This window comes from Pleurodeles waltl, chromosome 3_2 (genome assembly GCF_031143425.1).
Source record: "Pleurodeles waltl isolate 20211129_DDA chromosome 3_2, aPleWal1.hap1.20221129, whole genome shotgun sequence".
Lineage (NCBI taxonomy): Eukaryota > Metazoa > Chordata > Amphibia > Caudata > Salamandridae > Pleurodeles > Pleurodeles waltl.
In genome coordinates, this window is record NC_090441.1 from 199746004 (window position 1) to 199761713 (window position 15710).

The 15710-nt window shown below is 50.9% G+C and overlaps 1 protein-coding gene across 1 annotated transcript; it reads right to left on the reverse strand.

Moving 5' to 3' along the window:
• Positions 1 to 2621: 2621 nt before the first annotated feature.
• On the reverse strand, positions 2622 to 11775 carry LOC138286690 (tubulin alpha-1D chain-like). Its single transcript, XM_069227175.1, has 4 exons — positions 11628 to 11775; positions 7012 to 7234; positions 5755 to 5903; positions 2622 to 3699 (listed from the first exon to the last, which is right to left on the reverse strand). Exons 1-4 carry the CDS (start codon positions 11628 to 11630, stop codon positions 2716 to 2718), a joined length of 1359 nt encoding a protein of 452 aa, XP_069083276.1. The 5' UTR covers positions 11631 to 11775; the 3' UTR covers positions 2622 to 2715.
• Between the last annotated feature and the right edge of the window lie 3935 nt (positions 11776 to 15710).

Consider the following 15710-nt stretch of genomic DNA (forward strand, 5'->3'; position numbering starts at 1 on the left):
AGCAAGGGCAACAGTAAGGCAGCAGTCCTTCACAGAGAGCAGTCAGGTGAGTCCTTTGAGCAGCCAGGCAGTTCTTCTTGGCAGGATGCAGGTTCTGGTTCAGGTTCTCTTCTCCAGAAAGTGTCTGGTAAGGTAGAGGGTCTACCTCAGATGTGTCTAAGTTGGTAAGGTCAGAGACCCTGCTTAAATACCCAAATACACCTTTGAAGGGGGGAGACTTCAAAGAGAGGCTTAGAAGTACACAAGGTCCCCTTTAATTTCAATCCTGTCTGCCAGGGTCCCAGTAGGGGGTGTGTCAGTCCATGGTGTCAGGGCAGGCTACTGTCCTTTGACATGCAAGTGTCAAGCCCTCCACCCTCCCAGCCCAGGAAGACCTATTCAAAATGCAGATGTGTGCAAGTGAGGCTGGGTATTCTGTGTTTGAGGTTTGTCTGAGTGAATGCACAAAGGAGCTGTCAACTAAACCTAGCCAGACATGGATAGGAAGGCACAGAAGGATTTAAGTGTAGAGAAATGCTCACTTTCTAAAAGTAGCATTTCTAAAATAGTGATATAAAATCCAGCTTCACCATTAAGCAGGATTTTGGATCACCATTTTGGCCATACTAAATATGACCTGGCTACTCCTTCCAGACCAGGATCTACCACTCAAACAGTATATGAGGGTAGTCCCATTGCTATCCTATGAAAGGAGCATGCCTCACAGCAGTGTAAAAACGAATTAAGGAGTTTTACACTAACAGGACATATAGAACACACATGTTCATGTCCTGCCTTTTACCTACATAGCACCCTGCCCTATGGGCTACCTAGGGCCTACCTTAGGGGTGAATTATATGTAGAAAAGGGGGAGTTTAAGGCTTAGCAAGTACTTTTAAATGCCAAGTCGAAGTGGCAGTGAAACTGCACACACAGGCACTGCAGAGGGAGGCCTGAGTCATGGTTAGGGAGCTACTTATGTGGGTGGCACAACCAGTGCTGCAGCCCACTAGCAGCATTTAATTTACAGGCCCAGAGCACATGTAATGCACTTGACTAGGGACTTACAAGTAAATTAAATAAGCCAATTGGGTATGAGCCAATGTCCCATGTTTTATGGAGAGAGCATATGCGCTTTAGCACTGAATAGCAGTGGTAAAGTGCGCAGAGCTCTAAAGCCAGCAGAAATAGGGTCAGAAAAAGAGAAGGAAGAAAGCAAAAAGTTTGGGGGTGACCCTGCAGAAAGGCCATTTCCAACACATGTCTTTGAGGGAAGCTTGCAATGGCCCTGCAGTACCGCACTCATTTCAGGTCCTTTAAGGAAGCTTGCACTGGCCCTGCAGTGCCACACTCGTTCCATGTCTTTGATGGAAGCTTGCACTGGCACTGCAGTACCACATTCGTTCCATGTCTTTGAGGAAGCTTGCACTGGCCCTGCAGTAACGCACTCGTTCCATGTCCTTGAAGGAAGCTTGCACTGCAGTACCACACTCGTTCCATGTCCTTGCAGGAAGCTTGCACTGGCCCTGCATTACTGCACTCGTTCCATGTCTTTGAGGGAAGCTTGCACTGGTTAAGGTAGAGAAAAAGGGAGTCAGCATCGGGAGAGGATGCGGTCAGGTAAGTGGGGCTGGGGCAGGGTTGGGGGTAGTTTTTTTTTTTTTTTTTAATCGGTGAGGGTGGATTAAGGGCTTGGGGTGGGGGAGGCCGGGGTAGTTTGTTTTTTAGGGGCGGGGTATAGGCCAGGACAGCCTGCTCTGTGTGGACACCTTGTTATTGTCTGTTTTATGCCTAGCAGACATTGGTGTCCGGGGATGCGTGGTGATTGATGCATGGCGATGGATGCATGATGATGGATGCATGGTGATGGCCGCAGGTTATTGACTGTTAATGGGCGTATAGTGTATATTGTGCATGGCAGTGTCATCTATTAGGTCATCTGCGGCCCAGATCTCCAGAGGCCCCTCTTTTCATCATACTGAGGTGCACCAACACCAGGGTGGGGTTCCAGAACAATATCCACTGGAGATACCACTGTGTTTAGGTACTTGGGGTACTGAGCCGGGTATTGCACCCAGGAGAGCGTGGAGCAGAGGTTCACGCTCATTGGTGGCACTCAGAGGGATACATCCTAGAACAGTGGTTTCCAACCTGTGGTCTGGGGACCCATGGGGGTCTGCAAATCCTTCTCAGGGGGTCCGGGAGAGCTTAGAAAATTAATAAATATTAACAAATGTTTACAAATTAGGTCCCCAGCTTCCAGTAATGACTCAGGCGGGATCCCCGGATTCCAATGATGATTCAGTGGGGGTCCCTGGGTTCCATTAATGTTAGAGTGGGGGTCCACAGAAATCAAAAGGTTGGGAACCACTGTCCTAGAAGATGCTCTTGGGTGACTTACATTAGCCAGTAAAGGCCTCTCACTTCCAACATGTCTCTGTTGAAAAAGATCTTTCATATTTATCTTATCTACACAGCATAACACCTCTACTGCATTTTATGTGGGGGACCATCATGGGTCAAAAGATGAACCTTACATGTAATCTGCAAAAACATATTAACCATTTTAAAAAGTCAGTCATGATTCCAATTCTCACTGGAACTAAACAAACATTTGGAATGAGAGCACTTGACTCGAAGACTTTAATGAGTTATTTTATTCACCAAAATAGCTCTATAAGTTAAAAAACATTTCAGTTGAGTGCAAATGTATCTGTAAGAACAGTCCATGTTAGCTTAATACTCCTCACCCTCCTCTTCCTCTCCCTCTCCTTCCACGCTGTCCGTTCCCACCTCTTCATAATCCTTCTCCAAGGCGGCCATGTCCTCCCGGGCCTCGGAGAACTCTCCTTCCTCCATCCCCTCACCCACATACCAGTGGACAAAGGCTCGCTTCGCATACATCAGGTCAAACTTGTGGTCCAAGCGAGCCCATGCCTCGGCGATGGCTGTGGTGTTGCTTAACATGCACACTGCACGCTGCACCTTGGCCAGATCCCCACCGGGCACCACGGTGGGAGGCTGGTAGTTAATACCAACTTTGAAACCAGTTGGGCACCAGTCCACAAACTGTATGGTACGCTTGGTCTTGATGGTGGCGATGGCAGCGTTGACATCTTTGGGCACCACATCGCCACGGTATAGCAAGCAGCAAGCCATGTACTTACCGTGGCGCGGGTCACATTTCACCATCTGGTTTGCAGGCTCAAAGCAAGCATTGGTGATCTCGGAGACTGAAAGCTGCTCGTGGTAGGCTTTCTCTGCAGAGATTACTGGGGCATAGGTGGCCAGGGGGAAGTGAATACGGGGATAGGGCACCAAGTTGGTCTGGAACTCTGTGAGGTCAACATTGAGAGCACCATCGAACCGGAGAGAGGCTGTGATGGAGGACACAATCTGCCCGATCAAGCGGTTGAGGTTGGTGTAGGTCGGACGCTCAATGTCCAGGTTCCTTCTGCAGATGTCGTAGATGGCCTCGTTGTCCACCATGAAGGCGCAGTCCGAATGCTCCAGGGTGGTGTGAGTGGTCAGGATGGCGTTGTAGGGCTCAACCACAGCAGTGGAGATCTGCGGAGCTGGGTAAATGGCAAACTCCAGCTTGGACTTCTTGCCGTAGTCAACAGACAGACGTTCCATCAGCAGGGAGGTGAAACCAGAGCCTGTGCCACCACCGAAGCTGTGGAAGATGAGGAAACCTTGGAGACCTGTGCACTGGTCAGCCTGTGGGAATGAGTAGAGGGTGAAGTTAGTATAATGGCAAAATAATTATATTTATAAAGTTACAAACACTTATTGCAGCAGAGCTTCTGATCTTTAGAGACCAGCAAGACCAGAATGGTTCTCGTAGAGTAGGAACCCAATAGAAGCCAACACCCCCCCCCCCCCAGAAGGAGCAGGTTGGTGCAACTGGAGCCTTGTGATCTATCCAGTGTTTGATACCTAAGAAGCTGAAGGCCATCTCAGTGGCAGGCATGGCTGCAGATATACACATTAGTTAGGAGTTCCTTGATAACACAAGGCTGAGCCTGACAGAGCATCAACAAGGTTTAGCAGTTAATACACAAGGACAAGGGATAAGGATGACTCTATTTTTAAAGGGAAAGAATTGCCAAGGCAGAGATTAGAACTAAAGTATTATTGAGTGAGACTATTAAACCAAGCAAGACAGGTGAGAAGATAAAAATGAAGAAACCTAGCAAGCAGGAAGAATGAAAAACATAGGCTGCAGAAAGTGTTCCTGAGCAGTGCCACACAGCATCAAAGGGGCGCTGAGGAGAGGAAAGCATCCAGGATCTTGCTGTGCAGGTGCAGAGTGGATCTCCAGGTTTAAGGACGTTGATTGGTTTTGCCTGAGGTGTTAACCCCAGTACTGTCATCCTAAAGGCAGCTGCCCGACAATAGATGTATTTTACGTGTGGGAGGAGGGAATGTGTAAGAACAGTTCCAGTTACAGATGTGCAGAAAATCTAGTTCTGCTTCAACGGTTGAGCAATAAATTCAGTTTTTTACCTGATGTTTACAAATGGAGGAAAATCTAGTTACCCATCAGGGGGCTGGACTAGTTTGCCCAGGTGTCACCCAAGAGATCCTAAAGAACACTGCAGTAGGTAACACACTAGTCACAACGCTGAATTTTAAAAGCATCCAGCAGGATTCTAGAGAAAGATTTTGAATGCCCAAACTTTGAGCATGGCATTGGCACCAGTCACTGCCCTCATCTGACACATGGCAGAATGTACTTTGTAAAAAGACTTCTTTTGGACCAAGTGAAGCTGGTCTAATCTGGCAACATTACACCATATTCACATCCAGGTGCCCCTATGAACTAAGGACCCCTGAAGTCCATTGAACCACTCAAATATCTGCTGGATGTTGATTACAAACACAATAGCAGCCAGTGATTGCCCCTGCAGTAGGGACTTCTAGCAGCCAAAAGCTAGAGTTGCAGTTTTGTATTCTCTGCTGGGGGTGGTGGTTTATCATAAAGATAGGATTGTGGTCTGGGGATTGGTAAAATCCCAGTCAAACCCCCACAATGACATTGACGTTGGTCACAGACCACCCTCTCACATGCCTACCTCTGACTACTGACTCACAAAAGGGCTATTCCACTCAGGTGTGCACTGGCCTCCTGTCCGCATGAACAACTGGGCGGGGATCCTCAGAACATATAATAATAAAATGTCTGTCTCCAGCAGAGGTGGCCTGGTCAATACTGAAACCTGGTGCCTCAGTGATGCTGTGGCAGGGTCAGTCACGGGTCAGACGAGTCACTGCCCTGCTGACCATTCACAAGCACAAGTTGTGTTTGCCCAGCCCACTCCTGGGGTGCACTTCTCATCTCACCCTACCCAGGGCCCTCCTCAGGAGGCCACCGCAGTCTTCACCACTCATTGCCCATGCCAGCATTGCCAACGATATACTACACTATATACTATGCTACCCGTCACACACCTACACATCTGGCAATTCAGACAGTTTGAGGCCCCCCAAAGCTATTAGAATGGCAGGTCAGCAGGTAGTAGCTGCTTTACAATTATTTAATAAATAAGTATTGTTCTTCTCATCTTTAAATTGCACAAACAGCACCACCATGTGGCAGCTGTCATAAGTGCCTGAGTTGACAAGTGAGCGGCGGTGCTGAGCACCGGATCAATTTAAGCACCGCCAGGTCCTCCTCGCAAGAGCCTGATATCTTCAGTGGGTGTCAGGAGATGCATCACTGGTCAGTCTGACCTCTTCGATACCAACAAACGTGATAAAAAGAGTACTTACCAGTTTCCGAGTCCGGTCCAGCACCAGGTCGATGATCTCCTTGCCGATGGTGTAGTGCCCACGGGCGTAGTTGTTGGCTGCATCCTCCTTGCCGGTGATGAGCTGCTCGGGGTGGAAGAGCTGGCGGTACGTGCCCGTCCGGACCTCATCTGCAAAAATAATGTTCAGTATTATTGGAGTTGAGTACACCTCAAGGTAAGAAGTCTATACAGCCCACTATAGGATACACAGAGTACAACAATTGTAAACCAGTGACAACAGGTATCGGAACATAACCCAGGAGCAGGGACCAGAGACCCAAAGGCTGCAACAACACAACTGTCAAGGGAGTAGCGATGGAGAAGAAACGCAAGTATCAGGTACTGTTAGTGGATCCTGAGAGAAGGACATTTGGGAGGAAGGATTCATAGTCAGGTCACCAGTAGACAAGCAGTGCAAAGGATCTGGTGGTTGGTTGGAAAGCAGCTCTTGTCTTACGCAGATGACGATATAAGCAAATAGTGGGGCATGGGTTTGAAATGCAAGAATCTTGAGCTAAAGCTTGTGGGAATGCCCTATGCCCTGCTTTGCATGGACAACCGCTGGTAAGGTGACCAAAAGTGAAAGGATTGCACTTTGCCAGTGTAAGATGCAGAAGGATGTAATCTTTGTCCGCATAAGCCCTAAAGACTGGAAACTACCTTGATACTGTTTTGCAGGGTCTGTGGAGCCACAAAGAACTACCAATGAGATTAATCTACCTCTGAGCAGAGGATAGGGCTACTCATTCCCAAGTGATGGGAACTAGTGGGAACATGGCCCGTCCACACAGCTCAGCAGGGTGTCCATCAGGAGATGATATGTTAACCACAGACCTGAGCATGGGCTTCAGACCATGAGAAGCCATGGTCAGCTCAGGCATGTAACCTGAGCAGGGTGCCAGGAGAAGCCATGCCCTACCCACAGGCATCTGACATGGGATGCAAATCAGGGAAAGAGTTCTGCAGATGCTGATCATACCCAGCCATGCCCTACCCACAGACATCTGACATGGGATGCAAATCAGGGAAAGAGTCCTGCAGATGCTGATCATACCCAGCCCATGGGCACAGTGAGGTGACCACTGACACCCCATAGACTCACCATCACCGTGGGCTCCATTACTCACCCATGGGCACAGTGAGGTGACCACTGACACCCCGTGACTCACCATCACTGTGGGCTCCATAACTCACCCATGGGCACAGTGAGGTGGCCAATGACACACCATGTACTCACCGATCACTGTGGGCTCCAGGTCCACAAAGACTGCCCGGGGCACGTGTTTCCCGGCCCCCGTTTCACTGAAGAAGGTGTTGAAGGAGTCATCGCCTCCCCCGATGGTCTTGTCGCTGGGCATCTGTCCGTCCGGCTGGATGCCATGCTCCAGGCAGTACAGCTCCCAGCAGGCATTGCCAATCTGGACTCCGGCCTGGCCAACGTGGACTGAAATACACTCACGCTGTGGAGAAAAAAAGAGGTCATGGTAGAAACCTGAAGAAAGAAGCTCGTGGGGGAACACACCCTGATCCGTAACCTAAAAATGCTGCCCTCTGCCTGTGTGTGCCTACTGCCAGCTGATGGTCAGAACAGGCCGCCTTCTGCCTCTCTTGGGCAAAGCTGTGATCTGTGCCCTGCTCTGTCCCACCACCACACATGTGTGGCTGCTGGCCCCCTCATTGTCACAACTCATGCTACAAATGTTTCCACCTATCCCCTGGTATAGCTACACTGCCCATCACCTGTACCCCCAGGTGGGGCTCCTGTGCCCCTCATCTCCCTGGTACAGCGGTGCCCCTCCCATGCACCCCGAGGTACGGCTACTCTTCCCCTCACCTCTACTACCCTAGTCCAGCTGTGCCACCTCAATAACACTACAAAGAGATGAACAACTGAAGAATCATGGCACCCCACGCTGTACCACCCCCATAGCACTCAAGAATCAGTGACACTCCACTATACCACCCCCAAACCACCACACACATCTGAACAACTCAGTGTCACCGCACTCTGTACCACTTCCACAACACACACCTTAACAACTCCGAGGCACAGACACACACATACCTGAACAACCCAATAATCACCGACACCTCACTCTGTACCACATCCATAGCACCAAAGACACACCTTAACAACTTTAGAATCAGTGGCTCCACACTCTGTACCACCTCCACGGCCCTCAAGAACAAGTGACTCTCCACTATGTGCCAAGCAACACAACACACACACACCTGAACAACTCAAGAATAAGTGGCACCCCACTCTCTACCACTCCCACAACACCACACACCTGAGCAACTCAAGAATCAGTGGCACTCCACTCTGTACCGCCTCCATGGCACCACACACACCTGATCAACTAAAGAATCAGTGGCACCCCACTCTGTACCACCTCCACAACCTTCAAGAATCAGTGACACTCCACACCACGCAATAACATCACACTCACCTGAACAAGTCAAGAATCAGTGGCACCCCACCCTGAACCACATTCATAGCACCACACACCTGAACAACTCAAGAATCAGTGGCCCCCCACTCTGTACCACATCCATAGCACCACACAACACACACCTGAACAACTCAAGAATCTGTGGCAATTCCACACCACAACAACCCAGGAAGCAGAGACACCCACTCTATACCACCTCCACAGGAGCACACACACATACCTGACAGACCACTCTGTACCACATCTATACCTCCAGAATCAGTGGCTCCCCACTCTGTGCCACCTCCACACCACCGTGCACACTTGAACGATTCAAGAATAAGTGGCTCCCCACTCTGTACCACCTCCACAGCCCTCAAGTATCAGTCTCTCCACTCTGTATCACACAATAACACCACACACACCTGAACAACTCAAGAATCAGTGGCACCCCACTCTGTACCACCTGCACAACACCACACCCACCTAAACAACTCCAGAATCAGTGACACTTCACACTCTGTACCACATCCATAGCACCACACACACGCCTGAACAACTCAAGAATCAGTGGTGCCCCATTCCGTACCACCTTTCCAACAACACACACACCTGAACAACTCAAGAATCAGTGCCGCCCGACTCTGTACTACATCCACAACACCCCACACACCTGAAACTCAAGAATCATAGGTACCCCACGCTGTGCTATGCAATAACACCACACACACCTGAACAACAAGAATGAGAGGCACCCCACTCTGTACCACCCCCACACTACTGCACACACCTGAACTGAAGGATCAGTAGCGCTGCACTTTGTGCCACCTCCACACCTGAAAACTCAAGAATCAGAGGCATCCCACTCCGTGCCACCTCACATACACCTGAACTCAAGAAACATCGACTCCCCACTCTATCACACTCATAACACTACACAGCTCAACTCCAGAATCAGTGCCACTCGACCCTGTACCACATCCATAACACCAAACACACACACACCTGAACAACTCAAGAATCAGTGGCATTCCACCCACTCTGTGCCACCTCCATAGCACCACACACACACACCTGAACAACTCAAGAATCAGAGGCACCACACTCTGTGCCACCCCCACACCACTTCACACGCCTGAACTGGAGGATCAGTAGCACTGCAGTTTGTGCCACCTCCACACACCTGAAAGAATAAGAGGAATCCCACTCCGTGCCACCTCACATAAACCTGAACTCAAGAAACATTGACTCCCCACTCTATCACACTCATAGCACTACACAGCTCAACTCAAGTATCAGTGACACTCTACTCTGTACCACACACTGCACACACCTGAACAACTCAAGGTACGGTGACACTCTACTCTGTTCCACACCCAAAGCACTGCACACACCTGAACAACTCAAGAATCAGTGACACTCTACTCTGTACCACCTCCACAACACCACACACACACACCTTAACAACTGAAGAATCAGTGACACTCTACTGTGATTCTAACCCATCTCTACAGCACCGCACACACCTGAGCAACACTCTTAACTCATGAACTAGGGACACCCCTCCATGTTTGCACTACCCCATCTCCACAGCCTTGATGTTAAAAGCGAGCAGGGGCCGTTTTATAAATAACTCACTTAATAAAGTACCCCCACCCCACAATACCCTACTCAGTTTCGTACAGCTTGGCTCGAATGTTGAAGTTTGGGGGCTAGGGCGGAGGCTGAGCTCAGAGGTACAGGATGATGTCAGTGGTAACCTGATGGTGCTTGGTAATGAGTTGGGAGGTACGTGAGAGGTGATGACGTCAGTGGTAACCTCATGGTGCTGAAGTTTGGTAACGAGTTCGGAGGTACGGGAGGGGTGATGACGTCAGTGGTAACCTCATGGTGCTGATGTTTGGTAATGAGTCGGGAGGTACGGGAGGGGTGAAGGACCGAGAAACAGGCGGGGGGATGGGCGGGGGCACAGGAGGGAGGATGAGTTCAGGGGTGCAGGAGGGGTGATGAGCGAGGAACAAGAAGTGCTTAATTTGAATGACTCATTTCTAGGGACCGGCGCTTATTTCAACTCAACGGCGTTTAATCCAGAGAGAGAAACATCCGGGGTGAGGAGGTGCGGGGCGGGAAACCCGAGAAAGGAGAAAGCGGGGGCTAATACCTGGCAGGGTGAGATAGAGGCGGGGTGCCTGCTGCTGAATGAAAGAGGCCTGAGGTGGCACCAAGATTGCCAGTCTCGGTACTCTACACCCCTGCCTGACCTTCGATAGCGTCGGTCGCAGGCTTCAGGGCACAACTTTCGGCCCCGGCACTCATTCTTTCACAAATTAAGCAGTGGGTACAGGAGAGAATCCCCCACTCCCCCACCCCATCCGGTGAAGGCCTCTGTCCTTGGTGAGGGCTCAAAGGTGAGGGGCCCTACTCGGTCTAGACAGAGGGACTAATGGTGGATAGAGTGGGGTGCCGAGTACCCGTACCCCTGAACTCCCCAGCTTGTCTGTGCGGTATAGAAGGGTGCTGAGGGGCAGGGTGCCCCCCAGTACACACCATCTCGGCTCCTGGTCCCCAGTGAGTCCTGGGACGTAAGGGGCCGGTGTACAGAGGTGCAGGGGCGGTGTTGGGTGGCTGCCAAGTATAGAGGGGTGCAGGGAGGGGGTCCGTATTCCCCTCTCGTCTCCTGGTCCCCGCTGAGTCCTGTGTTCTAGGGGTACGGGTCGGTGTTCAGAGGTGCATGGGCGGTGTTGGGTAGGTGCCAAGTATAGAGGGGTGCTGGGGGGTCCGTACCCCGAGTATTCACCATCTCATCTCTTGGTCCCCGGTGAGTCCTGTGTCCTAGGGGTAGGGGGTCGGTGTACAGAGGTGCATGGGCGGTGTGGGGTGGCTGCCAGGTACAGAGGGGGTCCGTACCCCCAGTACTCCCCATCTCAGAGGCGCATGGGGGGTGGGGTTCTCCCAGGTAATGAGGGGTGCACAGAGGTGGGGTCCGTACCCCCCGTCTCGTCTCCTGGTCCCCGATGAGTCCTGTGTCCTAGGAGTAAGGGTCGGTGTACAGAGGCGCATGGGCAGTGGGGGGTGGGGCGTTCTCCCAGGTAATGAGGGGTGCACAGAGGTGGGGTCCGTACCCCCCATCTCAGAGGCGCATGGGCAGTGGGGGGCGTTCTCCCAGGTAATGAGGGGTGCACAGAGGTGGGGTCCGTACCCCCCATCTCAGAGGCGCATGGGCAGTGGGCGGGGTTCTCCCAGGTAATGAGGGGTGCACAGAGGTGGGGTCCGTACCCCCCGTCTCGTCTCCTGGTCCCCGATGAGTCCTGTGTCCTAGGAGTAAGGGTCGGTGAACAGAGGTGCCTCGGCAGTGGGGGGTGGGGCGTTCTCCCAGGTAATGAGGGGTGCACAGAGGTGGGGTCCGTACCCCAGTACTCACCATCTTGTCTCCTGGTCCCCGGTGAAGCCTTCGGTCCGATGGGTAAGGGCTCGGCGAGGGCTGGCGGTGATCTGAGGGCTCTCTGGCCGCTCCCCGTTTTATAGCGCTCAGAGGTCACGTGCCTCTGTTGTTGGATACGGGGGTCAGTGGATACGGGGGACTCCCCGCGGCTGTCGCCATGGAGACGCGAGGGAGTCTAACAAAGGAGGATGGGGAGGGATGGGCCGAGGGAGGGAGGAGGGAAGCATGGCGGCGCCCCAGGGCCAAGGAAACCCCAAACACCCCTCCCCCCCCCAACAACAGACGGTCACCCCAACACTCCCGCCACGGGCAGTCAGAGGGCGCGCCGTGATCACATCCAATTTACATTATTAAATACAGGACAAGTCTCATTCTCCTGATGCCGCCGTCCACATTCGGGGGCTTCGAGGCGCACAGCTCGATGCACCTGCTGTAGATGACTGTGTGTGACCAGGGGGCTGTGAGGCTGACTCCATCACCCGAAGGGGGTGAGGGTGTGGGGAGAGGGGGGAATCCCTAATAGCCTCCTACGGCAGATGCGGACCCCGCTTCCTCACCCTTAGACCTCAGAGGTGCCACCAGAAAGGGCGAACCGGGAAACCTCTTAGTAAATTGCCCTGTTTAATGGCAGCGCTGGCGCGGCCAAACGCGCTTCGAGGCGCTTTGTCGTTGCACAGGCAGCAGACATTGAAGCTGGGGGTGCCTGGGGCGCGGGGCTGTATTCTGGGCCCCTTCAACGGCCCCAGGTATCCGAGGGATCACAAGATGTAACACTGCTTGTTGCTATGTTGTCGGCTTTGTGTCTCACATTTCTACAACTCGTTGGGCCTCGAGGCGCTTCCGCAGCCTGGGCGTCCTCATAGACATGAGCAGTAGTGGTTCGGTTTCCGTATGTACGAGGGGGGCGGATTTAAGGGAAGTGCGCCCGGTGCAGCGCCCACTTTCTTGCGCTCCTTAGCCCCCCCACCCACCGTGTGTGCGCCCTCTGTAAATACACCTCGCACCATGGCACGGGTCAGGGGCACCATGGCACAGGTCAGGGGGCACCATGGCACAGGTCAGGGGCACCGTGGCACAGATCAGGGGCCACCGTGGCAAAGGTCAGAGGGCACCGTGGCACAGGTAAGGGGCACCGTGGCACAGGTCAGGGGGCACCATGACACAGATCGGGGGCACCGTGGCACAGGTCAGGGGGCACCGTGGCACAGGTCAGGGGGCACCGTGGCACAGGTTAGGGGCACCATGGCACAGGTCAGGGGGCACCATGGCACAGGTCAGGGGGAAATAGAGTCAACTTGTTTTTTTACGCTATTTAAAGTGATGTGCAGAATCAGCATCAACATTTTGGCGCTAATCCTGCACAGCGCCTAGAGGCCCACTGAACCTGGCCTCGTTGCGCCACATTAGCGCAAAAAAATGCTGTTACTGTGGCACGAGGAGGCGCTGGGGGCTCCTAAATGTGGATGATTGTCTTACAGTAAGAGGGTGGTAAAGGGGAGCCGTGCTACAGTGTGGGCGATTATTTTATGGTAAGGGGGTGGTAATAAAGTAACTGCTACAGTGTAGGTCATTCTCTCACAGTAAGAGGGTGGTAATGAAGTAATGATACTATGGTGTGGGTAATTGTCTTACAGTAAGAGGATGGTAAGAGAGCAACATTACTACAGTGTGCATTACTGTGTTACAGTAGAAACGTGGTAATAAATGAACAATACTAAAGTGTGGGTGATTGTCTTACAGTAAGAGGGTGGTAAAGAGGAACAGTACTGTAGTGTTGGGGACTGTTTTACAGTAAAAGGATGGTAAGAGAGGAACAATACTACAGTGTGGGTGATTGTCTTATGGTAAGAGGGTGGTCATAAAGTAACAATACTACAGTGTGGGTTATTTTCTAACAGTAAGAGGGTGGTAGTAAAGTAACAATACTACAGTGCGGATGATTGTCTGACAGTAAGAGGGTGGTAAAGAGGAGCAGGACTGAAGTATGGGTGATTGTGCGGCAGTAAGAGGGTGGTAATAAAGAAACAATACAGCAGTGCGGATGATTGTCTTATAGTATGTGGGTACTAATAAAGTAACAATACTACTGTGTGGGTCACTGTCTTATGGTAAGAGGGTGGTAATAAAGTAACAAAACTACAGTGTGAGTGACTGTCTTACATTAAGATGGTGGTAAAGTAACAACCCTACAGTGTGAGTGACTGTCTTACATTAAGAAGGTAGTGGTAACAAAGTATCAATACTAAAGTGTGTGTGAATGTCTTACACTAACAGGGTGATAAGAGAGGATCAACACTACAGTGTGGGTGACTGTCTTACAGTAAGAGGGTGGTAAACTAACAACACTACAGTGTGGGTGACTGTCTTACAGTAAGAGGGTGGCAAAGAGGAACAGTACTACAGCGTGGGTTATTGTCTTACGGTAAGAACCAGGGGCGGTAGAGGGGATAGTCTAGGAGGGTTATTTTGGAGATCAAAGTAGTAGAATGGGTTCGGGGTGAGTCAGAGAGTGGGGATGGAGGACAGATCGATAGAGGTATAGGGTGATGGTCAGACAGAGTGAGGCTTTTGAGAGAGTATTTTTTTCCTCTTGTACAGTAGGACTAAAGTAGTTAATATGTAGATACATGATTACATGGTAAGGGAATATGGGCCAGATGTAGCAAAGGTTTTTACCCTTTCTGGGTCTATGGGAAAAAGTGTTTGTACATATGTCCCTATGTGTGCAAGGAATATAATATATTGAGATTTAATGTTGTAGTGTATAATGCAGATAATTACTTTATCAATATCCTATGGATGGATCTTTACAAATATGAGGGTAGGCATAGCTCATAAACACAATGTGAACTTCGTCTGGTGTCCGTAAGACTGAAGCGCAGATGCTGACATGTGTTTCGGTGTCAGGTGGTCAGCCGACCACACACCACCTTCTGTTGACTGATGAGGAAATCGGAATGTAATGTAATGTCGAAGGAGGCTGGAATGTCAGAGAAAGCTGGAATGTTGAAGGAGGTTGGAATGCCGAAGGAGGCTGGAATGTCAGAGAAAGTTTGAATGTTGAAGGAGGTTGGAATGCCGAAGGAGGCTGGAATGTCAGAGAAAGCTGGAATGTTGAAGGAGGTTGGAATGCCGAAGGAGGCTGGAATGTCAGAGAAAGTTTGAATGTTGAAGAAGGCTAAAATATCTGAGGAGGTGGCTAGAATCTCTAAGGAGGCTGGACTGTCTAAGGAGGCAGTGGAATGTCGAAGAAGGAGTGAATGTCTAAGGAGGCTGGAATGTCAGAGAAAGTTTGAATGTCGAAGAAGGCTGAAATATCTGAGGAGGTGCCTGGAATCTCTAAGGAGGCTGGACTGTCTAAGGAGGCAGTGGAATGTTGAAGACGGAGTGAATGTTTAAGGAGGCTGGAATGTCTACAGAGGCTGGAATATCTAAGGAGGTGGTGGAATGTCGAAGAAGGAGTGCATGTCTAAGAAGGTTGGAATGTCTGAGGAGGCAGAGGAATGTCAAAGAATGAGTGACTGTCTAAGGAGGCTGTAGAATGTCAAAGAAGGAGTGAATATCTAAGAAGACAGTGGAATGTTGAAGAAGGAGTGACTGTCTGAGGAGGCTGTGGAATGGCTAAGGAGGCTGTGGAATGGCTAAGGAGGCTGGAATGTTTAAGGAGGTGGTGGAATGTCTAAGGAGGTTGTGGAATGTCGAAGAAGGAGTGAATATCAAAGCAGGAGTTTATCTCGAAGGAGGCTGGAATGTAGAAGGAGTGAGTGTCAAAATGGATTTGGGCGTCAGAATCCCCTGAATTGTGGGGTACTAGGTACAAGTCTACACCATATGACACCTGTCGGCCTAATCTAGATTTTCCGGCTCACTAGCAGCACCTAGTAGCGCCTCATCTCTGCCCAAGAACAAGGATGATTGTGGCAACCGGGCGCATGACAAGAAAGACTCCTCGGGGAATCGTGGTCGATCAGATCTCACCCCTTTCTCTCAGTTACGTTAGTCTCACACAGGCAAAGACAACAGAGGCAGAATATAGTTCAATAAGGGTTTATTGAAGTAACT

Coding starts and splice junctions, on each gene's coding strand:
- LOC138286690 (XM_069227175.1), bottom strand. Junction 5,904..7,011: donor CCTGGAGCCCACAGTGATCG/GTGAGTACATGG, acceptor TTATTTTTGCAG/ATGAGGTCCGGACGGGCACG. Junction 3,700..5,754: donor TGGACCGGACTCGGAAACTG/GTAAGTACTCTT, acceptor TCATTCCCACAG/GCTGACCAGTGCACAGGTCT.